This window comes from Haliotis rubra, unplaced genomic scaffold, assembly GCF_003918875.1.
Source record: "Haliotis rubra isolate DU_JTF1 unplaced genomic scaffold, ASM391887v1 Scf153, whole genome shotgun sequence".
In the NCBI taxonomy this organism is placed as follows: domain Eukaryota; kingdom Metazoa; phylum Mollusca; class Gastropoda; order Lepetellida; family Haliotidae; genus Haliotis; species Haliotis rubra.
In genome coordinates this window covers 311252-339173 of record NW_025765481.1, presented here as the reverse complement: position 1 = coordinate 339173, position 27922 = coordinate 311252, and the positions used below count along the sequence as shown (strand labels likewise).

Genomic DNA, 27922 nt, shown 5'->3' with positions numbered 1-27922 from the left:
GATCATTCAACAACAAAAGAGAAAACCTTTATCTTAATATGTTCAAACAATGTGCTATACAAAAGAGACCTTCATAACCTACTTGGTTGTCCCCCAGAAACCATGTTTTTGTATTTTACAAATGTCCATGCCACTAAAAAAAAAGAAAAAAAGAAGAAAAAAAAAAAGAAAAAAAAGAAATCAGGCTGAATGTTACAGCCCTGTGCAAAGCAATATCAGTGACCTTGAAAGCATTACAGGATCTGGAGCAGGTAAGCTGTTAGCATCAATCCAAAGACTTACATCGTTCACTACAATCTGTGAATACAGCTTTGCAATTTATCAAGCTTGCAGCTATCCAAAACATACGATCAGGAGCAAGTTGGGTTCAATATCACATGCCAGCTTCATTTCAGAAGGATATGTCAGGCTGCAGACATTCAGAGGCCCAGATAAGCTGTATATCCGTGTAAAATACGCATAGAAAATATCCAATTACGCACTGAAAAATAATTGTTGCGTACCAATTATGCATTTAAACTGTTACATACGCAAAGAGTTTAAAACAAATGCGTACGGAATATATTTATAAATATCGCTTGCGTAATGAAAAAGACATCGATTGCTATCAAGTTGTACTGTTAGTATAGGACAAGTGTTGTACTGTCAGTATAGGATGAGTGATTTTTTATGAAATCATTTCCCTTATATTTAAGTTGGTTTTGACTAGGTATGACATAAGGCAGAACATACCTGCTTAGTAAACTTACTCAATGACATAATACTCAGGTGAGTAAAATGACATACGCACATATTTGAAAGCAGTGGGTAACGGAAAATGAAATACCCACTCAACATTCATAATACCCACTCCAAAAAAAATACAGTGGGTACTGTACCCACATCAGCTAAATCTTATCTGGAGCTCTGGATGTTTAGTACTCTCCAGAAACCCATCAACCACTAATGTCAGGGATCATAATCAGGGACTGTCTGGGGTTCAAACCCACAACAAGCTCACCCTGACAAAGAATACAACCTGGTACTGCATGTATTGATTCCCTACTCCACTGTGCCACTAGTGGGACTGTCTGGGGTTCAAACCCACAACAAGCTCACCCTGACAAAGAATGCAACCTGGTACTGCATGTATTGATTCCCTACTCCACTGTGCCACTAGTGGGACTGTCTGGGGTTCAAACCCACAACAAGCTCACCCTGACAAAGAATGCAACCTGGTAGTGCATGTATTGATTCCTTACTCCACTGTGCCACTAGTGGGACTGTCTGGGGTTCAAACCCACAACAAGCTCACCCTGACAAAGAATGGGGTACTGCATGTATTGATTCCCTACTCACGAGTGGGACTGTCTGGGGTTCAAACCCACAACAAGCTCACCCTGACAAAGAATGCAACCTGGTAGTGCATGTATTGATTCCTTACTCCACTGTGCCACTAGTGGGACTGTCTGGGGTTCAAACCCACAACAAGCTCACCCTGACAAAGAATGCAACCTGGTAGTGCATGTATTGATTCCTTACTCCACTGTGCCACTAGTGTTTTCTGGAACCAACAGGAAAGCCCCTATCAATAGACTACAATAACGTGGAATGTTACCTTTTGAGATAGTGAGAGCTGGCGACCACTGTGACCTGAGTATATCCAAACAGATACTGCCATTGCTGTTGATGTTCGGATGATAGATTTTCGTTGTGAACGCCACCTGAAAAAGAGGGGACAAACGAGGGGAATCACAGTATTTATCTAACTCATTTGCCTATCCCAACACAACAGCATGCAATATTCCTTCCTGCTTCGATAATATAACAGGGGAAAACACTTAACACCTTTAGTTGTGCCACTTTGAAGAGACCTGATGAGACACTTAGTGAGGCACAGGCGCCATGAGTAGGTTAATATAACTTATATGGGTATGTCAGTTGGAGCGGCTGATTCTTGTGATCAGTAAAAGCAGAACTATTTGCAACAAGCTTCCTCTACATGTGTCTGTTGTGCATGCATTGTGACCCAGGCAAAACTAAACAAATCACAGTCGTATGTATGGGAGAGTGAGGTGAGGTGAGGTGAGGTGAGGTGAGGTGAGGTGAGGTGAGGTGAGGTGAAATTGGATTTAACGTCGTGCTTGAGAATATTTTGCTCATATGACAACATGCATGCGTGTGTATGTGTATGTGCGGCTGCTTCTACTAGCCCAGACTGAAGCTGGTTTTATAGTGCTAGCCCACTGAGATCCCATGCCGCAGTGAAGCATGAATACCCCACTCAGAAGCATTATACTGACTCTGAGCCGACCAGTCCTTGTACCCATTAATGCCGAACGCCAGGCAGGGACCAACAAGTACCATATTTTAATGTCTTTTGGTATTACGTGGTCGGGGATTGAACCCACGACCTTCCGCTCTCCGGGCAGATGCTCTAACCACTACAGCACGGAGGTGATCTATGGGAGAGAGAGAGAGAGAGAGAGGAAGGGAAGGAGAGAGAGAGAGAGAGAGAGAGAGAGAGAGAGAGAGAGAGAGAGAGAGAGAGAGAGAGAGAGAGAGAGAGAGAGAGAGAGAGAGAGAGAGAGAGAGAGAGAGAGAGAGAGAGAGAGAGAGAGAGAGAGAGAGAATGAGAGAGAAAGAGAGAGAGAGAGAGAAAGAGAGGGAGGGAGAGAGAAAGAGAGGGAGGGAGGGAGAGGGAGGGAAGGTGGAGAAAAAGAGGAATTCACTCTGGGGTTTCTTCCAGTTTTTATCTTCCTTATATCCACGGTATTAATGTGCACAATTTTACTTCAAGTTAACTCTGCTGCATGCCAAAGCCCCAAGACAATAGAAATGCTTTGACAGGCATCCTCATAACATAAGTTATAGAAAGAACATGGGATCACTGTAGAAGTAAAGTATTTTTTCACATTTTTCATTTTAATGACAAGAATTGTATTTTGGTAATACTTACATTTCCAATATTATTTCTGACTGGTAAATTAACAAAATGTAACAGTTTGGAATTTATAGAAAAACACAAACATTACCCAGACAATGGAAAATATTTTTGCCAGACATTCTATGACCATTCTGTAACCAAATCTATTTCACCTAATAAACAGAATATATTTTTGATTAACTTTAAGTAGCTAACAAGAGCTAAATATATAAGAATTTACTTCAATATTGCTTTCATACACATGGAAGTATAAAGGTTAATAACTTTTTTGTGTATGTATCTGCATAATCTTGTTGAAATAGACACACCTAGATGTCTATTCCGCTATGCAGTGACAGAAAACTTGACAAGCAAGTTCATCCTTCTCCATTCTAATGGTCACACTGACAGCAGGAAAACTCCATACATCAATCAGTAAGAAACCCATCAGGCCCATGTAACTGATTTATCACGCACATGTAATGTTAAGAGTCTTAAGCAATCTCATTTTGAATTACTTTAGGTCTGCTCACTATTCTGGTCATAAGATCCCCAGCAAAAGTTGACTTCTTAAATCATGGGAGTTTTGTCACACTATGTGAGCTTAATGCTTAATGTTATCAGTATGCTGAGTCCCGGGCATTTATCTTGAATCAATTATAACAGTGAACAGCTCTTGTGAAGAAACACATCCTGGATCTACTTGACTTTGGGAGCCTTGAACTTTCATTACAGTCAATTAAAGATAGTATTACATGTGTAAGTGCTGGGTTTGTCTTCAGGTAAGGTGTTTCCAGTGAGATGAATATCTTACCATGAAACCTGAAGTTATTCACGTCATAAGCAGTTTAAATGTCAGTAACTATTAGAAGTGAGATAAGGACAAACTTTAAGGATGAACAACTTCCTTATTCAGTTGTTCATCCATAGAGTTGGTCCTTATCTGACTCTCCAACTTCTAAAAATGCCACTCTAAGAAATTTTAGAAGTGAATTTGGTTTAGAGATGTTTTCGACAAAATTCATGTATCACAGAATGTGAACATAATGTTTGAGGATAGCCTGTAGTGACGCAATGTCACACAACTTTACCACTTTGGTGAAGCCTATGGGTACAGTCATGATCTAAAAATAGTGTCGGGTAAAACTGGGAATTGAACCAGCAATTCAACTTTTCTTGTACAGTCCGTTTGGCTCAAAAGCGGACCGATGAATTGCAATCTAACTCGAAAACTAATAAACATACTCAATGACACGCTGATCATAATCAAAACATCATACCCACTCTGTGACTTTTTTGCTGAATCATGAAAATATTGTTTAACAATCTATCATTAAAATATTGACACAGTTCACTATTTGTTACGAGGGAGGAGTGCAGAGAAAGGAACAGCCAGGTGTTCGAGAAGCACGTTCACAGACAAAGTTATTTATTCATTAACCTGTGCTGTGCCGTCTCCATCCGTTCTCGAACACCTGGCTGTCCCTTTCTCTGCACTCCTCCCTCGTAACAAATAGTGAACTGTGTCAATATTTTAATGATAGATTGTTAAACAACTTTTTTATTTTTAGGACAAAAATTCAGCAAAAACCAATATATATAATTTTCATCGTAACAAATAAACCCATTTAAACTGAAAAGGAGCCTAAGGGAGACCAAAGATTGAACCAGGGGAAATCTTGACTTGCTTCATTCAGGGCTTTAGCACTGCAGGGAAGGCTAGGCTGTAGGGAAAATAATATGGTTCAGGGACTGAGCCAGACATCTTTCAGTGAAACATGGGGACAGCGGTCTACTTTCTCTATCAAACTTGTACTTACCTTTGGGGGTTTGAAAGGGTAATCTGTTGGAAAGTGTATGGTTAGGAAAAACACACCCCCTTGATAAGGACTGTCAGGCTGAAGGAGAAAGAAAATCACAACATTACAGTCAATCACGGACTTGGAACTGTGAATGTAATGTGTAACTTTTGCCTTAATAAATCAGGGACATATCCAAACCTGCCTGAGCCCAACATTTGGCCCCAAGTCAGGAGAAATGACAGAAAAAAATAAGACTGAAAAAAGAAGAAGAAATATTTAACCAATTTCCCTGTCACAGGCACTAAGTTTGGATTCCTTAACAAATCCATGTAAATACAAACATCTGAAATAATCTGAACAATACAGGACTGATTGAAGTTAATGGAAATGCAGATACTGTAAGTGTAACAATAAATAATTCCACCAGGTACCATAAGTACATATGAAAGTGCAACAGTTTCGTACCTTATTTCTACACATCCCTTTTAAAGTTTTAATATTGACCCAAAGACCACTGTAAGCGTTCTCTACATTGGAAGCAACATGTGCTGTCATACGAAAGTTGGGTGAATGATTTGAAAGTCGCGTTACATATTTACCTTTTCACAGGGGAAAAGTACCATGGATAAGGTTTTTAAGTAACAATGATAACATTTAGTAAAATAACTGTTTATAAAACATTTAATGTTGATGTGTATACATCTATACATTAAACACACTATTCTTAAAATACTGATATGATTTTGATAGTATGAAAATCTCCCATCCATTATCTCAGATTGGTAGCAGTATCACAGTCCAATTCACAGAAATCTAACAGGTTGTCAGAGTAAGAAAGGCACAGGTTTGAATGATCAATAACAACAACGAAGTTCAATAATTTGATTTACTATCCACATGCAAGTGCAAGGTGTTACTCCACTGTTGTTGTGTTGGTTAATTTTTCAATCATCAATTGGATTGCAACAAGTTAATTTTTTAATATTGAACAAACTTTTTAGATATCAACTTCTCTATTTCATGAGTGCGACATTTCAATACACATTCTTGTACCATTGTCAAGCGGGAATGACCAATGATTTGACAAAGATACAAGAATCTGTATCGAAATGTCGCATTCACAAAATAAAGAAGTTGTTATCCATAAAGTTTGTTGAATATTGTACGTCCAAACTTCCAAAATGCCACTCAAACAAAATATGTTCATGTTTTAGTTTGGGTGTCATCGTAATCAAAATCTTATACACCATGACAATAATTCTCCAGTGTAACATCCCCCATTCACATTGAATTGATGAGTAACAGACCAAAGGTAAAAAACATTTTTTAAAAACATGGTGCTGTTCCTCCTAGGGCTGGCAATCGAAATAGATCATAGATTGATAAATGGTCATTAAATATTGCAACAAACAAAAAATCAAGAAAAGTGTTAGTCTCATCAATTCATGTGTATATAGCTCCAGTATTATGTTAAACCCAAATAACAAAGGTTAGCAAGGGTTAATGACATGATCAGCAGACAATTCTCGCTCACCGGACCCATTATTGTTGCTTGCCAGTGGAAAACTGCAAAACAATCAGACAAACTTTATAGGTATACACTGTGTCCACACAGGTCAATGTCATTCCTGACAAACAGTTATAATTTACAGATTTAATGTCACTAATTAAAGAGGTAATTGAGCATCTCAATATCACACATATGATTCAGATTGATCATAAAGGTGAAGAAACTGAAACAGAAAATCATGCTTCTAGTCGAAAGCTTGAGTCAAGTAACCTCAGCTCTGAACAAATATGTACTGGCAGATAAGCTGTGTATTTGGGTAAATTATACAAAACATGATAATTACCCAATTCATTTTTAATTCTTGAATACAAATATGCAGGAGCAGTTGTTTCCCATGGTAAGGGAGCAAACAAAGCAAGTTTCTACACTTAGTGAACTAGGCTTGCATTGCTTGGCTTGGCTGTTACAGTCTCTATTAAACAGTTCCTTCTATGTCCTTTCCACTGACCAATCAGATTCTACCTCTCATTCTTGCACTTGCTTCGAACAAATTGAGGCACAAAGACTATTTGGTCAATCATCAAGATCTATAACGCAATAACATGAGTCTGACCTCACAAAGAGCATTAAATTTCCTGTCACACTGTAAAAAACACGAAGAGATTTGAAACACCAAAGGTACATATTTTCAGATCCTGCATGTCGTCTAAAAACAGGGTGTTGATTTTGTTGAACAATTTAATGACACTACTCCTAAACTGAACTCAGACACTGAGTCTGGCATATGCAGAAACTGGACTTAAATAGTCGGTTAATTTCATTGCCTCAGGAATATGTGTACCTGTATTTCTATAAACTAATTAGCATCACAAATACATGAACTCTGTTGTAGTGAATGATTCACCAAGGAATATATCTACAGTGTAGGAACGATGTAGAAAATCTAGCCTGTCCACAGGACTGGCCGGTCAAATTTTTTTACCAGTCCTGCCAAAATCTAGCCTGTCCTCCAAATATAAATAAAACACCATTTCAAGACTTAAAACTGGTTTGTTTTATTTTATTCTATAATTTAATATGCACACACAGAGATTGGACTGTTAAATCTCTCCTAGTGGAATCATCTGATTATTCTAGTATCCTTTGGCAGTAAATATTCAAAAAGGTTATAATATAATAATGATTATGTCATTGGTTTGCTAAAACTGACCCGACATGAGGACGGACCAGATTTTTTTTAACCCGTCTTCCACAAAATTCACCCGTCTCGGACGTTGGGACGGGCTATCTTTCCTACACTGATATCTGGTATACAGCTGTAGTTGATTTTATGTGACATTACAAACTAGCACCAGCAGATAAACAGACTAAAGTACGAAGCGATCTTAAACAGCCGAATTATTACAAAACATTTACTTATAACTATAAAATAACTCATAGATTGGACCCAAGGGAGCTCAAACCTTCTCTGCAGCCCCTTATTGGGGAACTATTCTGTCCCCAAATCCCAACAGGGTAAGCTGTGGTATTACAGATTTAATATGCTCTTCAAACAAAGTATATAGGGGAATATAAATGTTAACACCAAGAATTAGAACAGAGATGAATTTAACGAAAAACATAATATGCAAGAACACTTTCTGAAATTTAAAACCAAAATGTATTTGATAGTTTGCATGTGCTGCACACAGTACTGCTAAATACATTCTCTGATCCCTGACACTTTCAAAGAAGGTTCATCAATCTCTGTGGACCAGTATTTCTGTCAGTCTTATTGATTCTGCTTATCATACACTAGTTATATACTTCATTTTATCCATTGTGTATAAACTTGCGATGTGGAGTATACATGGCTCAGAGCATCAACAGGCCATTGGCATGCTGAAAACATTGGCATCAGTTGCTGTTCAATGTTTCAAGATCTCTGATACCAGATGATGGAACAGGCACCAACAAACCCAAAATGATCACCACTGACCTTGTTCAGGTTGTTCCAGGGTCCCATTCCACTAACCGATCTTATCTAAGATCAATCTTAGCAAGTTACGCCAATTTTACAATCGTCTTAGCTAAAAGTTACACCCGTTCCACTAACCGATCTTAGGCCAGCAAATGATGGAAGTAGTTTATGAACCAACTGAGTGAGTGAGTGAGTGAGTTTAGATTGCTAGTGAACGCTATGTATCTTAGCTATAAATAATCGAGTCTGGACCAGACAATCCAGTGATCAACAGCATGAGGATCAATCTATGCAGTTGGGAACTGATGACATGTGTCAACCAAGTCAGCAAGCCTGACCACCCGATCCCGTTAGTGGCCTCTTATGTCAAGCATGGGGTTTTGAAGTTCAATATTCTAATCCGGGCCTTCATGGGTATTTTTCCAACCAAGTGTAAACGTGGAGAAAAAACCTAGAGCAAAATATTAGAGTAGTGAGCATCTTGGTTTCAGGTGCAAGTGTGTGTGAACGCTGGGTATCCGGCATAATATAATAATAATAAATGCATATTTATAGTGCGCCTTTTCCACATCCTGGGGCATGCTCAAGGCGCTATGTACAGATAATTTACACAAGAGTATTTACAGCCGAGATTATAAGTAATATACTGAGAACAGGTTTTAAGTCTGGACTTAAAAAATGTCAATTATGTCAGAGCTTTTATCATGTGCCTGAACCTTGTCAATCAGAATAAACAAGGCGTGACGAGGCATCCTCTATAATGTATCTAGAATCTGTCAGTGGTCTTGAATAACACGCGGCCTGCCTTTAGAATCCCCCACCAAATAAGGCATGTGAAATCAAACATATTTGTATAGTTTGTTTCAGAACATTGTTCACTTCATGGCTGTCCTTATGCTTAACCATAACGTTGCAATATTGTTGTACAAATGTGTTACACGGACTCGCTCGGGTGTGTTCCCATGACGACAGTGGTCAGACTGGTCTGACATTTGTAAGGCTTCAGTGCAGTGTTTGTTTACTTCACAGAAATGTACAAATTCATTTCATGGGGGGTTTTAGGGGACGCTCTAGGTGAAATGTTCGCTCTTATTTTTCACATAGAATAGGAAAGCCAGCATTTTGGTTTCTCTACAATTGATTTTAGCTATCCTAAGTTGGTCATGAGCAATTTAGACTTTGAATCTTAACTTTACGATTGACTTAGGTAAGATTGGTTAGTGGAACGGTATGCCGATCGTAACGTCACGCAAAGATTGGGATTTTAGGGGTTTACGATTGGCGTAGGGCTAAGATCGGTTAGTGGAACAGCACCCAGGTCAAACATACAGAACAGATTGACGCCAAACCAGGATCTACGACACAGAGCTCAAACAGCGAACATACATGTTGAAAACTTTCATCAGGCTAAAGGAGTATAAGCACGGATTGAAATAGTGCTATTTTGAGTGACATGGCACAGCAAAGATTGAAATGGCATGGATGAAATATTTTCAATATGCCTTGGCAGCATGTCTAAAATTATACAAATAGTACCACGATTCATTTAATAGAAAATGCGATGAATTTGACCAACTCAAATGATTCAAAATCTATTTATGAACCCAATCAAACTGCTTATCAGTGGCACTCTTATCTCGAAGTTTAAGATGGGCGTGGCCATTTTGAATGATATTGCTCATAACAGGTAATCATGTTTTGGATAACATAATTTGTGGGTTAGTTTATAGGTCCAGGGCAAATAAAAAGATACTATTCTTACAGAAATGGTAGTGTTCAGGAAATCCTACACCTCAAGTTTACAGGTTAAAATGTTGTTTTACTGATTATTAAACAAATAATTGAAATCACATAATTGTTGTAATGTTCTTAGTTTAATTGGATCATCAAAAGGTATGAGCACACTTATTTTCATAAAGGCACATCTAAATCATCTGTCTTGTGCCCTATGGCACCCTTTGAAAACAATGCTTTTCTATTCCTGATGAGATATGGGTCAGTCAGATGACTAGAAATCAACCTTCACATCTTGGCTCCCTCAAATCACCAATGTAAGATTTATATCCCACTGTGAGATTCACACATAGCATGATTCATCAAGTTAATGAATAACTGAAAATTGTGTCAGCATTGAGCGCTACTGATCCAAAAACTTAAAAATTTCAAATCCTAGACCTTTCGTCCTTCAAAATGTTGCCGTTCATAACATCTTCTGTAATGCTTCTCTACTGGTGTTCACTTTTTGTTCATTATCAACACACAAAACAAATATTCCTAGAAATTAATATCTAACAGTTTTGAACATCTGCAGTTAATCTCGATGATTCTCTCCTTATTTTGAAGAGGACAGATGCACATCCTGAGAGACAACTTGCACTCAGGTGAGCTCAGAGCAACTGACACATTTCTTTCATTTTAGTAGTCCATTGTACTCGTATGCATAACAAAATTGTTTACTATAACATATCAAACCTATCACTTTTGTGTATTTCAGATTAAGGTGCCGCTACCATGCAATCAGTATAAATCACAAGTTCACTACTGCAGTTCTACTCACAATCATCTCCTACTGGTCCAGCTGAGCATTGAGCAGGGGGGTCTTTGCCGAGGTCAGTCAGTTCCTGAAACATTACACGAAAATGAGGATGGTCGTCCAAAACACATTCTGCATGAACAACACAACAAATCCAGGAATGGATATTAGCACCAGTCTGCTAGCCCTGTCCAGTTTTGTTACTACTTAAGAGATGTTGAATTTATAATATTTTGGAAAGTAGTGCTACATGCTCACAATATTCAGGCAAGGAGTAACTTCAGTTTAAGCTGCCTTCAGAAATATTCCAGGCACACCAGAAATGGGATTCACACATTGTGCCCATGTAGGGAAATGAACACAGGTCCTTGGCGTGACGTTTTAACCACTAGGCTACAATACCGCCACTATTAAAACAAAGAAATGTTATCCTTATCAGCAAGTTAAATTTGTTATTGTCTCAGAAAGGCAAACATGACTTGTTTTACAATTCACACATTTTAAGGTACCCACTGAAGACTAAACTGATATGTCTGGAAAGTTTCATCAAGCAACAATGGTTTTAAGTAAGGGAATTATGGCGATAAAGCTGAGGGAGTACCACTTCGTCTTTGTTTTCTTGTCATTTCAAAAAGTATATTTCTGCTCGTTTTGAAACTTTACCCCAATTATGATCTTTTCTCATTTCTAGTAGGATTTACTTGACAAATCTGCAAGTTTTAATAACATTGGAGCTGCATATACCAGTCATTCTCAAATTTGTGCATATTTCATGTAGGCAAAAATTGTAAATTTTGTTTTCTTGTTATATTTTGAAATGTTGTTGATTACGTTCATTGTATTCTGAATATACAAAACATAAATTATGCAAGCCTAACGATGTTTCATTTTTCACATTTTACCCCTTTATTAGAAATTTCATGAAATTGCGTCACTACTGTTGTGAACTTTGTAACGTCATTTTGAAAAGAAAAAATCCAAAGATGATATTTATTTAATGTACATATATATTAAACTATCTAGTTTTACAATATAACATGGTTAATGAGTTTTGAAATTTTATATTTATTGCTTAAAAGGAGCCAACAAGCCACGAAAATTCTTTCAAAATGAGAATATGAATTATATTATGCTTACTTGAAGCTCTACTACCAAACATAGTTGCACTACAAATTCCAGACATAAACAGATAAATCAATTTCAATTAAATAAGGAAAATGATATTGTTATGGTATGGACAATGGAATTAATTGCTACAGTAGTTACACAATAACGGTAGTGACATTTTTAATAATAGCCGTTTTTTTGTTTACTTTAAAAGATAATTTGAAGAAATTAGTCAATCAGATATTTAAGAATATTTGAAGAATATGTAATAGGCAAAAGATTTACTTATGGATGTCCCTGTCATGTAAAAAACAACTAAAGACTGCATGTTATGGCAGTGACATTGTGATGGTATGTAATGTCACTACTGAAACGGCCTTATCACAGCCATAGTTTTCTTTGTCACAGCTGTTACACTTCCCCGTCTTTAGCGTAACAAAAATATCATATTTAAATTTTATTGATTTTATTCATTTGATACAATTTTGTTATGTTAAATAAGATTCCAAAACATTTGAAATCTTTGAATTGAAAATTTAGATACAAACAACATTAAGAAAAATGTCACTGCCGTCACAAAATCTGTCCTTACCATAACAAAACCTATGATAACGGCAGTGACAGCCACTAATAATATCAGTTTTAAAACAATAAATGGTCCCCAAAGTTTACTGAGCACATGGTTTCAAATGATTTCCCCTACTGTCTAAGGTATTTGGCATTGTTTGGCTTCACAAAATTAATTGGTTTCAGCGGTAGCCACCATAACAATTAGGACATGCAAAATCTCAGATATCATTTTGTACACACCTTTTTTGTGATAAAATTCAGAAAAATTATTTTTTGTGTGTCAAGTGTTTGACTGTCATGTTTCCTCACTGCCACTGCTTGCAAACATGAAGTAGAATGAGAAGATAGTACAGGGAGTAATCACTATTGCAATTTATTTGATGATGTTATGGTAGTGACATCAAACATTTTCTTACAAAGTTTAACCTTTTTCTACAAAATGTTTTTTCCACACAAAAAAGGCCAAACCATGCCAAGCATGTAGCTATAATATCATTAATTATGATATGTTAAAAAATTGCCTTTGGAAAACATGAAAAAGACACAAAAAGGTCTAATTGTGCATTGGCCACTGGAGTTGTGACACATGAAAATTGAGTAAAATTGGGCGGTTTGGGGGTTTCAAAATAAATATAATAATATATTTTCCCCAATTTTGTTACTGTAAAGTGTAGAATAAGCTGAAATAAATTAGTTACTATAAAAAAAATTTGGATTTTGACTTAAGTTTCTGAAATAATCACACGACACGGATTTTCTCCATCATGTTTCACTTTTATCTTCAGGAAGAAGTGATTACAGTTAAACGGATTATGGTTTGACGTCACTTTGTCATGACGTTACAATGCAACTGTATACAAATGTTGTGACGTGGCGTTGCCATGAGGTCAGATTGGTGGCTTTAAATTGACAGTACTAGTAGCACAATGAAAACAAGTATAATTCAGACACATTGCGTTACCTATTTAACGATGGACACAATTCTTTAATGAAAAAGTTTTCTTTAGCTTTACGCTGCATGGCGTCAGCAGTATTCATTTTATAGAAAGGGAATATTTTAAATTTTATTTCCTTTCCTGCTGCGCATTTGTCGATGTGAGCGCTTAAGGGGATGCACCTTGTTTTGGGGTGCTTAATCTGTTGTTTATGGACGCGCATTCTGTCCCTCAAGCACTCCGTTTGTCTAATGTATTCTTCATGACACCCTTGGCATATAATAACAAAAATAATGTTTTGCAGAGCAGTCCATGTTAGAGCGTACATGAAATAATTGTTTCCTGTTTTTGAACTTTATGCATGAAGTTTTAAGTATATATTCACAAGTTCCACAATTTCCCCGTCTACATTTTGAGACACTGAATTCTGTAGGTTTAATACATGAGTCGAATGTGGCAATGAGTTTTAAGTTACGGCTTTGGTGTTTACTCTATATCATGTCATCATAGCAATGTCATTATTTAGAGTCGAAAGAATTTCTAACTGTGATACAGATAGGTCGTTGTCACCGACAAAACTCAATGTCTGTTTTATTGGCACCTATGTGTCTGCCTGCCCTTCTGCTAATGACAATATTCAATACACAATTTCAATCACTGACCATATGCAATTGGAACTTAACACCTATCAGGCTATACACCATAAACAAAACGCATTGATTTATGGCCCGAGTTTGGTCTCTGTCACATTATGTAATTACACAGACAGGCAGGTGTGATACTTGTACACATGACATGTTACGATGTCTATTGATTGCAAAATGTTATACACAAAAAATTAGCATGTATTTACAAAACCCAACAGCTCTATATATACACACACAATGAGCCGTGAGAGCAGCATCTGCAAATGAACCAGCCGTTACACTTGAGTGCACACCCACCCGCTCTGACTGGGTTCGGTATCCCGGCTGCTTCGTTTCTTGGGAAGTAAACCCAAGTACAAAATATTGCACTTTTGATTTGCGATCGTACGCTTATAATTTTGTTTATATGCTTTTTCATAACCAGCAATATATATATGTCATGAGTAAGTGATAATTGTGTTTTAATTAGTTTTGATTTTTTGATTGCATGTGACCTTTAAAAGCAATTTCATTATTTAGCGTTGACAGAATTTCTAACTGTGATACAGATATGTCGTTGTCATAGACAAAACTCAATGTCTGTTTTATTGGCACCTATGTGTCTGCCTGCCCTTCTGCTAATGACAATATTCAATACACAATTTCAATCACTGACCATATGCAATTGGAACTTAACACCTATCAAGCTATACACCATAAACAAAACGCATTGATTTATGGCCCGAGTTCGGTCTCTGTCACATTATGTAATTACACAGACAGGCAGGTGTGATACTTGTACACATGACATGTTACGATGTCTATTGATTGCAAAATGTTATACACAAAAAATTAGCATGTATTTACAAAACCCAACAGCTCTATATATACACACACAATGAGCCGTGAGAGCGGCATCTGCAAATGAACCAGCCGTTACACTTGAGTGCACACCCACCCGCTCTGACTGGGTTCGGTATACCGGCTGCTTCGTTTCTGGGGAAGTAAACCCAAGTACAAAATATTGCACTTTCGATTTGCGATTGTACGCTTATAAGTTTGTTTTTATTATATGCTTTTTCATAACCAGCAATATATATATGTCATGAGTAAGTGATAATTGTGTTTTGATTAGTTTTGATTTTTTGATTGCATGTGACCTTTAAAAGCAATTTCATTATTTAGCGTCAACAGAATTTCTAACTGTGATACAGATATGTCGTCGTCACAGACAAAACTCAATCTGTTTTATTGGCACCTATGTGTCTGCCTGCCCGTCTGCTAATGACAATATTCAATACACAATTTCAATCACTGACCACATGCAATTGGAACTTAACACCTATCAGGCTATACACTTGAGTGCACTTGAGTGCACACCCACTTGCTCTGACTGGGTTCGGTATGCTGGCTGCCGGCTGCCCGGAAGTAAACCCAAGTACAAAATATTGCACTTTTGATTTGCGATTGTACGCTTATAATTTTGTTTTTATATTTTTTCATAACCAGCAATGTATATTATTTCAATATATGTCATGAATAAGTGATAATTGTGTTTTAATTATGTTTGATTTTTTGGTTGCATGTGACCTTTAACGTCCATAATGACAATAATAATAATATATATATACACATATATCTTCGAGGTACTGTCATCAAAACCATAAGGATGGATAGTGATACAGTCACTTTAATAAAGTAATGTTATAATGTTGTGCACCTCACTGTCGTAGTAGTATATCTATAGAGTTACACAAAACTATGTCAAGCACAGCAAAACATAAGCATCTGGTGTCTGTTCATATTCAAGAGGAAGCGCATTGGTTTACCAATACTGAAAGTCTGGTCGCATGATTTACATACACCTGTGGTTCATCCATGTAACAGAAACTTCTCATGAAAAAAGATGACTAGAACCGAGTAAGCATGGTGGTTATGGGCTAGTTTTTAAAAAAATACTTCAGAATTTGTTGGTTTCACATTAGTTTTCAACTCGCATGCGCAGAGCGTGTGGAAAAATGTCCACTGGTAAACTTCCGGTTTGGTCGTATGTTTACCAATGGCGTAAATACACTCTAAATAAAAGCTGTTATGAAAATTATTTACACTGTGACAACTGTTCATAGCTGAGTACATACTTCCTTTTGCCTATGCTTTTCAATAATTGATGTGCTATTTTGGTTGCAATTCCATCAGAGATGTAGGGTTGTTTAGTTGTGAGAAGGGGATGTGCGGGAAGGACGGTGGTGGTGAGATGTCTATATACAAGAGCTTGTTAGCATAAATTAAGCTATTTATATAACTAATCCCAGCCATTGTTTCATAATTTAATTGGGATCAGTTGCATTTGACATAAAACTATATATTTGTTTTGATTTTGGTTTTCTTTGGAGTGTGTTTACACTCGGTAAAGCATACGACCAAACCGGAAGTTGACCAGTGGATTCGTTACACGCTCTTCGCATGCGCACAGCGAGTGGAAAAAGTAATGTGAAACCAACGAATGGCAAATGTAGTGTCTGTTAAATGACTATGAAGTCTTGATGAGTCATGAAAATGTTTATTATGAATGTCCTGTAACAAATGTGAAGCCGCAGGTCTTGGAAACAAGAACAAACACAACATTAAACATCTTCGTCTTTCATATAGCGTAAAATAGTCGGATAAAATCAAATCCTGGATTTATACATTACAGTTTCCTTGTTCAAAGTCATGCAGATTCTTGACATGGGGAATGTGGCATGTCAAGGGTGGCAAGAAGGTATGCTGAAATGAATACATGTATACCTAAACATCAGCCTCAAAGACCAAGATCTGGTGGAAGTGCTCTAAAAGATCAAGTCTGAGTTGTTCTGCGCTGTTGTCGACCACTTTGGACATAGAAAACCCAGATCTGAAGAAAGAACACAACCATACCCCAGAACAAACTGCCATCGCCTATGCCAAGATGAGACTGCCAGCCATGGAGCACACAAAGCGCAGTATCCGATACCATTGCCTCTGACCACCTGCACCCAGACAACTAAGTGACCTGACCATTCCTGATGAATTCTCTTCTACCACTGGCCCTAATCCTGAACCCTTTCTGTTATTTGATAACGCAGTGTTTCCGTTTACCGGCATATGCCGGTATTTTACCGGTAAAAAAATCAAAGGACCGGCATATTTATGGCAAACAAGTCCTGGGGACCGGCAATAAATAATTAGCGTGCCTGCCGAGAGGGGATTTAGCTTGCAAAATAGAATCCACACTGCAAGAAGAAACCGTCTTGCGCAGCATCGTATGAACAATCTAATGATTCTCAACATGCATGCTAATGACCGTTTCGACTTCACGAGAGCATCCGAACTATTCCGTAAAACCAAGAAAAGAAAAGTGTAATTAACAGTTGATACCTGTACAAGTACTGCCAAACAAACTTGCGGTTTACTAGTAACATGTGACGTCATTTCACATTTCATGTTCGAATGAGTTTGATACGTTTGTTGTTATTAAAAATGAAACACAAACACACACACACATTCTTGTTGTTATCTTTATTTAACATGGAAAAGAAGTGGACTGGTGAAAATAATAAGGGACTGGTATATTTGAGGCTTACCAGTCCCATGGACTGGTAAATTCGAAACTCACCGGAAACACTGTAACGGACCTGATTTTTCTGAGAGAGTGATTGCATTTGGTACTCCAGAAGGACTACGTCAAGTTCTTCCACTATCTTTATGAACGGTAACTTTGCCATGACTCCCAACCTGTTTTCTCAAGTGTACATCCTAAGAGTTAAACTACAGAATGAGTATGTCAACTGTGTGTATGCCCTCTTGCAGCGAAAGACACGACATTCCTACCAGACTCTCCTACAGGCCATAGTAGATAAGTGCGCTGAAATGAACTTAGAACTTGACCCAGATTCTGTGCCTACTGACTTTGAAGATGCAGTCCTGCGTTCAACTACAGCAGTGTTTGGTCGCAACATTCAGACACGCGACACAAAGTACTTAGAGAAAGGTCCAGAACCTTGGCCTCTCTTAGCTCTACCACGAGGATCCTGAATTCAGACTTTTCTGCAGCAAGATAGATGGTTTGGCCTTCCTTCCAGTAGCAGACGTAAGAGCCGGCATGCAGCATCTGAAGGAAATTGTCCCCAATGAGGTGCATGAACTCCTGAGCTACTTTGACCAGAATTATGTCACAGGCACCTATCGACAACGACCACAACAAGAACAAGACATTCTTCAGATGCGTTTGAGATACCTCCCTCCACATTATCCTCCTGCTACATGGAATGTCCACCTTGCCACCCTCAATGGAGATCCAAGGACCAACAATGCATGTGAGGGATGGAACAACAAGTTCGCCAAACTTGTGGGCTACCTCCTTCCAGAACCAATGCCAAAGCAGTTGCCTCCCACAAAAGACTGAAGAACCTGCGCCAGAGATGGGTCAACAGTGACATTTCCATCCGAGACTTCCTTACTGCAGTGGGCCAGAATATCAGACTTTTTAGAATTATCATGGGAACCTCTATTATCATGGTAGTTAATGTTGTCGTCATCGGGAGTATGAACGGCTACTGACATTTAGCAATTTATATATATTTTCAGTTGACTGGTGTTTACTCTTCATTTCTGTCACAAATAATGTGACACATAGTCGCAACTCGTTTAATACCATTGCGGCAATTCTGATTGTCTTTTGACCCGGAAATTGAAGCAACTCTCTTATATCGCGGTATTGCTATTTTCTTACTATGGCACGCGGTACAAGCAGATGACACTCTGAAACGTTTACTAAGACAAGTAACGAATCTAAATAGTTTGATCATTAAAAAATATTTAGGAATTTCATTCACATTAGTAATATCATCATGTGTTTAACCCAAACATCTGAAACTTCTATTCATGTGGATACAAGGTAACAATAACGTTACAAAACATTGTTTTTCCGCCTTAAAACGTACCATACAAGTTGCTGCCGTGTATAGTGATAATACGTCACTTCTAGTTATATTTTTAGCACGGAAAATAAGCAAATGACCTTATAGTTTCGCAGAATTACTCTTGACGAAGTAAGTTTTGATTCATGCTAGATGTAATGGCAGTAGGGGGGGTCATACTAGTTTCAAAATGTTCCAGAACTTACTGAAAAGATGAATACTTATATATTTCTGCGATTAGACATGACATTCCAATGAAATAAATGACTGTTTCAAAAGCGAATATATTTCACGTAATTTGCATATGTAAACAGCCGATGCGGGGCGCGGTGTTTCTGCTTTCTCAATGTTTTCGTGTTTCGCGATAATAGAGAGTCCCAGTATTAGTAAATGACTTGCCAGTGTGTGACTTAGCAGAAAAATGTGCTTCATTTAAATGTGCTAAATTGTCAATCATCTGTTACCAAATTTTGCTTATTATTATGTAGTATGAGATACACACGTAATAAAGTATGAACAAAGTATTTCTCTTTTTCCCTTTTCTTTTTTTCCTAGCAAAAATAATGTTTTTTCTTTTCTCTTTTTCCGAATACCGGGGAATGTTTGGGTGCTTATTTGTTATTTCGATGGACATCAACAATACAATGTACAATAGTTACCATAACAGTACATTAGAGAATACCTAAACAACAGCGGTACACGAACTAATTGACATCAGGGAGCTAAAGCAAATTGAAACACGACCACTGGTGAAAACGAGAGACGAAACAGTTTTGAACACGGCTGTTCATACCGGCAAAATATGTCGTTTTGAACGTTTGTGATCGTTCACATTCTTACCTTAGATATCCTTTTAAGAGCCATAGTGTATTATAGTGTTTATTGTTGGAGATGTATGACTAAAAAACCTCCTCTTTCCTAGTTTTTGGGGCCAATTTTCACTTGCTCAACACTGCATGGATACTGTAACTTCACTGAGCATGCGTATGGGGTCACGAGCAGATACTTCCGCTAATGACGTAGATTGCCATACGGCACGGTTCGCTTGAATCTCCAGTGAATCATTCGTGAACATTCCCGAATGCACTTTCGTCACCCCCGATGATTTGACACAAAATTCGCCAAGAAGCCAGTATTTCCCAAGTGATGATGCAATTGTATGGAGGATACAGGCTGCCAGCTGCAGTTTTGAAGGCGTCAACTCATCTCCAATGAATCCAGAATAGTATAATGATGATCATAATAATGATAATAAGTAACCATAAATTTCATTATTAGTTGTCAGATTCAGAATTGGCTGGAGACAAAATACAAGCATTTTATACTAAAATCGTGTTAATAATCACGAGATTTCACGTCTGGAACGTGGACCCAAAAAATGCATAAAAGCTCGGATACTTTAAGATGGCAACTTCTTTATTACATTATGCAACGATCGTTCGATTTAGATTCTTATACCCTTGTCAAGCAAGTCTGAAAAAATGACAACGCGTATTTCTTATCAGGATTATTAACCAGAGTTATAAGCGAATCCATCCAGACGACAGGTGATCTCAGACTCCGTAAATATTGTTACTAAAAATAGAACTCGGTCAGCCGTCGCGAGAAAGCACTGACTTGGTACGGTCTTTACCAAGCGCTGTGTATATTTTGATGTAGTCATGTAATCGAGACCGACATGCAGTAGCGCTTAGTCTCAGTTTGAATGTACCTAAATAATTACCACATCATACATCGCACTAAATGTAGGCGTCAGCTGGACTTACGCGTTGAAATGAAATGTGTATAGTTTGTCGACTATTAACATTACAACACTTCTCAGGGGCGGTGGGGTAGTCTAGATCTAGTGGTTAAAGCGTTGGCTCGTCACGCCGAAGGCCCGGGTTCGATTCCCCACATGGGCACAATGTGTTAAGCCCATTTCTGGTGTCCCCCGCCGTGATATTGCTGGAATATTGCTAAAAGCGGCGTAAAACTAAACTCAGTCAGTCAGTACAACACTTCTCAAAAGACATTTCGCCAAACCTGTGTCACCGTTTTAAATAAAACGAACAAAAACTATTAAATGGTTCATCAGAAAAAAACGATGTGACATTATATAGCTATACCATTTGTTTTCTTGCTTACTCTTATTTACTCTCATATTCCTTTCTTCAAAAAGAAGGGTCAGAGGGAAAAAATAACAAAACCAAAAAAACAAACAAAAGAAAACACCACACAGTTGTGAGTGAGTGAGTTAGTTTAGTTTTACGCCGCACTCAGCAATATCCCAGCTATATGGCGGCGGTCTGTAAATCGAGTCTGGACCAGACAATCCAGTGATCAACAGCATGAGCATCGATCTGCGCAATTGGGGACCGATGACATGTGTCAACTAAGTCAGCGAACCTGACCACCCGATCCCGTTAGTCGCCTCGTACGACAAGCATGGGTTACTGAAGATCAATATTCTAACCCGGACCTTCACGGGTCTCAGATACAATACGTTATACGTTAAATATCCCACAATATCACAGATACCCAGGAACCCTGATAAACTGTTGTCCTGTGTATCGTCACATTATCATCTCAATACTGATAATTAATAAAATAGAACAGTAAATTACCCTTCCTGTAGGTGTACTGCCGAGGTCTATATGGCTGTGACACAGTAGCTTCGTCAATATAGGTTGAACCTGCTTGCAGTGAACGGCTGTATCTATTTTCATATCCAATATTTCTCCATTGTGCTCGACACAAGTGAAACCATTCATTGGGAAGAAGGCTACGCACGTATATGACATGCACCAAGGCGGTGCAAATCACATTGTTATTGAAATATATTTACCAGCTTGGACACAATGGCGCAAAATCGACCGGGACAGATAAACGTGTGTCTGGTTTGCTACATGCAATATTCCTCTGTAAACAACAACACATTGAATAGCTAGTGAAAGGAGATGTAAAACATACGTGTAAAGTTCACTGTGCGGATATGTGTTCCTGTACACTGGATAAAGAAACTTCAAATAGAAACTGACTGGCTTTGTGAGTGTTCAACGGCCAGATGAATTTCAAACTCAAAGCATTCATTCACATTGCAGGTTTAAACGTCACAATAGGATATATTATGCTTCGTAAGGGATATAATTATGGCGACATAAGCTTATATTGGCACGTTAAAGCATTCCAAGAATTTGAATTGGACTTTTACTCTCAACAAATTGTCTAATGTGCTGTAGATTACAGACAAAAAGCTGTCGGTAGATGGAGAGGTAAAAAGCATCTAATTACTTTTGTCAATGTGTAATGTTTAGGAGTTGGTGTTACAGATATCGATCGAAGTTCAAACTCGTCGGTGTTTGCGGATGACGAATTCGACCCAACGATTACGTATTGTTACGTGTCGTAGATACTGACGGATCAGATAGAGACTATAGGTTTCATATCGAGTGATATATCTTACTTACACTAAATGGAGGGACTAATAACTAGGCTCTGAAATGAACATAGTTTACAGAAAAAAGCACTTAGTAAAAAAGATAAAATATAATGACAGGAGCCCTGAGACTTTCTTCATTTTCTAGACTTGCTCGGGCTTTTTTGGATATGTTTGCTTCAGGGTCTGTATGACAGACTAGGTAGGCTGGTGGCAGTCCCCTTCTCCCTATCAGTACTACTGCAACATTAGACAGATGTGAAGCGATCTGTCTCGCTGTGGCTGACTGTTAGGGCACATACTACAGCAAAAATCCTGCTTCTTCTATACAACTACTTCAACGACATTTGGCGGAACAATCATTTCTCGAGAAAGACCTGTCCAGGAGGTAACAGTTGAGAGTCGCCAATTTTGATATATTTTATACCGCAATCATCAGCAATATTGACACTATATAACGGCGGTCTATAGATAATCGAGTCTGGACCAGGCAATCCAGTTTTTCGCCACTTAAAGCCACAGCATTTAGAAAGCACACATCAGTTTAAAATATGTATATGAACCAACTAATTCATTGTTTGATTAACACTTAACTTCCACACGCTGTTTTCATAATATATAGTTTTTGACAACAAACAAGTGAATGCACGTACAGTTTGGAATAAAAACAACACAAGTGCACTTTTTATCGGAAAATACTGTTTATATTTTCATATATTCAGTGTTGTAAGATTTACCTTGGAAACAGGTCGCCATGAACACATTGTGAGGGTACCTTCATGATAAAGTCATTTAACTATACCTGTGGACTAAAAATAAGTATTCGATACCTACATGCATAAAAGATACATGGGTATTTACTTACATAAATATATAATGCATAAATATTTCACAAAAATACACTGACACGAAAGTTACTCGAATTGGTTTGTACAATTTTGGATTTCATAATATGGAATAATAATAAATAAAAGTTTGGTCCATTTTGAAAAAATGTCATAAGTATAAACATTCAACCAGTAAAGATGTTGGATATTATCTAAAGTAAATCGTTACTGGTAAGAGTAAAACATATAACGCTGTAGATGGGACTGGAAGTGGATCGATGTCAGTCGCTGTTATATATCAAGCACACATTTTCAGGTCGAGTTACACATGGAATCTACGCAGAATAAGACACAGTTAATATAACCATGTCACTCCAATGCCGTTCTCAATCGTCCTCAGTTTTAAACGTTAGTATTATTGAATCACAGGCACGGAGCCATATCCATGTATACTACTCAAATGAAGGTAAGGAACAGCCAATTCTTTCATTGTACTATTTGTCAAGAGAGATACTAGTATCTTAATTCACCCTCGTCCGGTTTGTTCCGGGTTACCGTGTAGATACTCCACACGCATGTAGTGGACATACTCATTTGTCAGGCCATTTGCACGTATAATCTCCACTTATTAAATTTATAAAAGTTCGTACACTGTACAGTATTGTCTATGTACAAAAACAGGCTTCATCCGGGAGCCTTAAATACATCTACACGTGTTAATGATATTTGTACCTGTTTTATAAACAACATGGTCGGTGTTTAAGACCTACTCATGGACAAGAGTGAGTGAGTGAGTTTGGTTTTACGCCGCTTTTAGCAATATTACAGCAATATCACGGCGGGGGACACCAGAAATGGGCTTCACACATTGCACCCATGATGGGGAATCGAACCCGGGTCTTCGGCGTGACGAGCGAACGTTTTAACCACTAGGCTACCCCACCGCCCCTCATGGACAAGAATTGTTGGATAAGGGGAGATAACTATATTGAAGGTCATTGATGACAGCGTAAAAAACTATTCATAAACGAAATTTATAGCTAAAATACATGGAATTATCATGAAACGACCCTCCCATTATCAGAAACTTGCGGGCCGCTGCAAATGATATATGGACCGCTCAACCTTAACGACGGGTCACTATCAGTTCTTTTGTCAAGAGACGTCATGTAGTGGGTGCGTCGGTTCATTCGACTTTGGCTTTGCACTGGCAGATATTCTGGGGCAAACAAGTCAAAGCAACCCGAATTCCCGCTTTAAATAGCGGTAATATTGGCGTTCTTGCTTGTGCTAACCTTAACAACTGCACTATTAACGTTGTTGTTGGACCAAAACCGAACACTGAAAACTGACGTTGTGTCTGACATAGTTTGACATGTTGTAGGCTATGGTCTTGTCAAAGGCCAAGGTCGAATATCGTCACGTTCTGTTGTGACGTCACTTGAATTGTTCGATTACGTAATTGCATTCGGTCAGTCAACCCCGTCAGAAGTTGGTTTTGAGTAAACTTAGTCAAATTCCTTCATTGTTTCCTTTTTCTTTTCAACACAAATTCCATGTATTTTAGCAATAATAACGGAAAAAAACTTACGCACACACACGCACGCTCACACGCACACACATACATATACAAACAAGCCCTCTTAACAAGCCCACCATAAGAATGCAACGCAGTATGCCTCAACGTCAACGTCTCCTGCCGTCATTGAAGTGGATGGTCAGGGATGCTATTGCAGAACTGCAAAGAAAACAATCTTCAATCCTGTGTTGCGACAAGTTTCTTATCGCCAAGCAGGATAGGGGATCGGGATTATCAGCTGATAATGCAATGTGACAAGAGCTAACGCATATCTATCCTGTGTATGTGATCGCTCACGTACCAGGCCACTGGTGATCCGTGTTGCACAAAGAGGCCATACATTATGTCAGCTCGCGGATAAATGTAAATCAGCTTCTAATTAGTTTTAGATTCTCAACGGTTGTGCATTTTACCGTGTACCTTACAGTGTATCGTGTTACACAGAAATCCTTGCTTGAGTTTAACGAGCTGTACAAGTCTAGGCCAGTCCCATAAGTCCTAACCCATTGATTAACATGCTGCAGTTTACAGGGGCGGATACATTTTATGAAGAAAGTGTCTGTGTGTGTACGTGTGCGTGCGTGCACTTCATTTTCACGAGAGTTTCAATGGTCATTTAATAACCTTTCAGGAAAAAATTGGGGTGCACACTGCACCCCCTCTGGATTCGCCAATGAGTTTAACATGGATACAACACTGATACACGGCATACTGACTCCCAGCCGTCCAGTCCTTGTCCTTTGTCCTAAATTGAGTTGAAGTTAAGCAACGTTGGGTGCGGAGAGTCCTTGGATGGGTGACCCTGTTGGTAACTTGACTCTTGAGAGTTTCTAGGACTTCAGTCCTGCCCCACAACGAAGCACATGTGATACATGTGGTCTCACCTGAGGCAAGTGAGTTTATTCAAACTTGCCTCTGTTCACCCAGCAGAAAATGGGTACCCGATGGGATATGTCATGTGACTATTAACCTTGGAGTGCCTCACAGGCAGCTTGAGTTTTCTCGTTGGTAATAATAATCAGATTGCAGCGCTTTGAGCATACCCTCCATGGTGCGGAATTCAGCGCATTACAAATAACCTAATGATTATTATTATCATTAAATACACAGTGCAAGGGAGGGGATCAAACCGCCTATTCCCAACCAGACGCTCCATATGTTTAAACATATTATTCAAAATATAAGGTATAGATATTGTCATGTGGCACTGTAATATATTAAATACAATATTGTCATTGTATTCCATCCTTACTGAGTGAGTAAGCATGGTTTTATGCAGCTTTTAGCAATATTCCAGCAATATCATGACAGGGCCAGAAATGGGCTTCACACATTGTACCCATGTGGGGAATCGAAACCAGTCTTTGGTGTAACAAGCATAGGCTTTAATCACTTGGGTACCATACCACCTAACATTCAGAGTGAGTGAGTGGGTATGGTTTAACACGGCTTTTAGCAATATTCCAGCAATATCTCATAGCAGGGTACACCAGAAATGGGCTTCGTGCATTGTACCCACGTGGGGATTCAAACCTGGATCTTCGGCATGAGGAGCCAACACTTTAACCAATAGGCTACCATACCGCCCCGCAAGGTTCACAAGAGATCAAGGGTGTGCAAGTTTCATACCTTTGGACTTAAATGTTATCTGGAATCTTCTAGAACAGCACAGACTAATTCAGAATAGAATGAAATCTTAATTTCTCGATGGATATTAGCTTGCCTGTTGCTGCTTGGTGATTATCATCACTGACTCTGTTGCTCCTTCTGTGCCAATTGTTTATTGCATAGTATCTCTATGCTTTATTGTTTTTTTGCATTGAATTCTTTTGTGTACAGATGCCAGGGTAAACTTATTGCTTCAATTTCAAAATCAAATCATAACATAATCAAACAAAATATTGTTTCAGTCTCGAATCCACTATAATCTGTTGTTTCCGGAAGTAGAACAGATTCCAGAAATATACTCATTACAGAAAGTCACAAGACCCAGTATATCTAATCCAAGTGGGTCAACAATCCATGCAGTATCCATACTCTGCAGTCTCTTGTCATAGCCCCAAACCCATATAAAGTTGCCTTTCTTTCAGTTGTACAAAATTACCTTAAGATGTTGGCACCTGTTGGTGAGAGACAGCAACGAGGCACAACCATTAGAAACAAATTTGTGGCTATGAAACGGCTGAGGTATCAACAAAATACAAGAAGACATTTCATTTGAGACAATGTATTCAACAAAATCACCTAGTACAAGGTCTAGACATTTTCTCTGCACAGCCACTGAATGAGCTTGCTCTTATTCATAATACTTTGAAAAGCATGCTTATACACCATTTTGTTAAACCAAAAGTTGCCTCCCTTGACAGCTGTCAAAATGTCTTTCCAAGCCAGTCAACATACAAGCAGGAAAGTTGAATCTGGTTCCCAGGCAAGTGCCACTGACCTTACATAAAGAGTGCTGCAACACAAAAAACAGCCATGGCACCATTTAAGTGAAATGGTTCATATAAAAGGATGCTATCAAAGGTTCGAGGTTTCGTTTGTACTGTGTGTTTACACACAAGTAACATTAACCAGCACTTGCCAGTTTGCAACACTGATTCACGAAGTGCTCCCCTCACAACCTCCAACAACTGGAAAGCAACTTGACCATAAATGTGACAAAAGAAGAACTTTCATGATCATGCTAACACCCTATAATACTCAATATTTGCTAAGCACCAAATAGTCATCTTGAGACGAAGGTGTAGAAGCCCTTAAGAAAGGGTGAGTGGTACGGTTCAGAGTCTTGGATTAGTAAAGTGCAAAGTTGTACAGGGACACGCAATTAGGCAATTACTTCAGCAATATGTTCATGGTTACACAAGCACTAAATCTTATTAAGTTAAGGAAATAATAAACAATATCAAAGCAATTTAGTTTTAATTTCAGTTATCAAGAGAAAATTGTGAGTTCGGCTAATTCTATCACTGACCTACACATGGACTGCACAGAAAACCATTGTAATAATTCTTATACAACTTCCAAAAAGGACAACTGTTGACAATAACATCACACAGTACTGTCAGTATTGTTAACAAAGTAATAAAAACCCTCCAACCTCAGCACTAGGACTGCATTTGACTAACCCTTTACCAGACATCACACCAAAGTGTCATCTATCAAATCTGATTGCAACAAACTGGACTTGATGTTGCTCATTCTCTTCCCACA

General features: G+C 38.3%; 1 protein-coding gene across 5 annotated transcripts in view; it reads right to left on the bottom strand.

Annotated features, from left to right (window-relative positions):
* The window catches only part of LOC124270607 (ubiquitin-conjugating enzyme E2-17 kDa), a 36094-nt gene extending 16213 nt beyond the window's left edge, over positions 1-19881 (bottom strand). For 3 of the 5 annotated variants that reach the window (XR_006896838.1, XM_046705621.1, XM_046705622.1), the window contains exons 1-5: positions 19726-19881; positions 10735-10798; positions 6242-6273; positions 4726-4803; positions 1598-1703 (exon numbers count right to left, since the gene is read on the bottom strand). Coding sequence is in view for 3 of the 5 variants with exons in the window: in XM_046705621.1 (XP_046561577.1) it covers positions 1598-1703; positions 4726-4803; positions 6242-6273; positions 10735-10798; positions 19726-19749 (304 nt within the window). In the remaining 2 variants the exon portion in view is untranslated. Of the gene's footprint in view, positions 1-348; positions 482-1597; positions 1704-4725; positions 4804-6241; positions 6274-10734; positions 10799-19725 lie in introns of all 5 variants that reach the window. The other 2 variants (XR_006896839.1, XM_046705624.1) reach the window with 2 other exon arrangements.
* Between the last annotated feature and the right edge of the window lie 8041 nt (positions 19882-27922).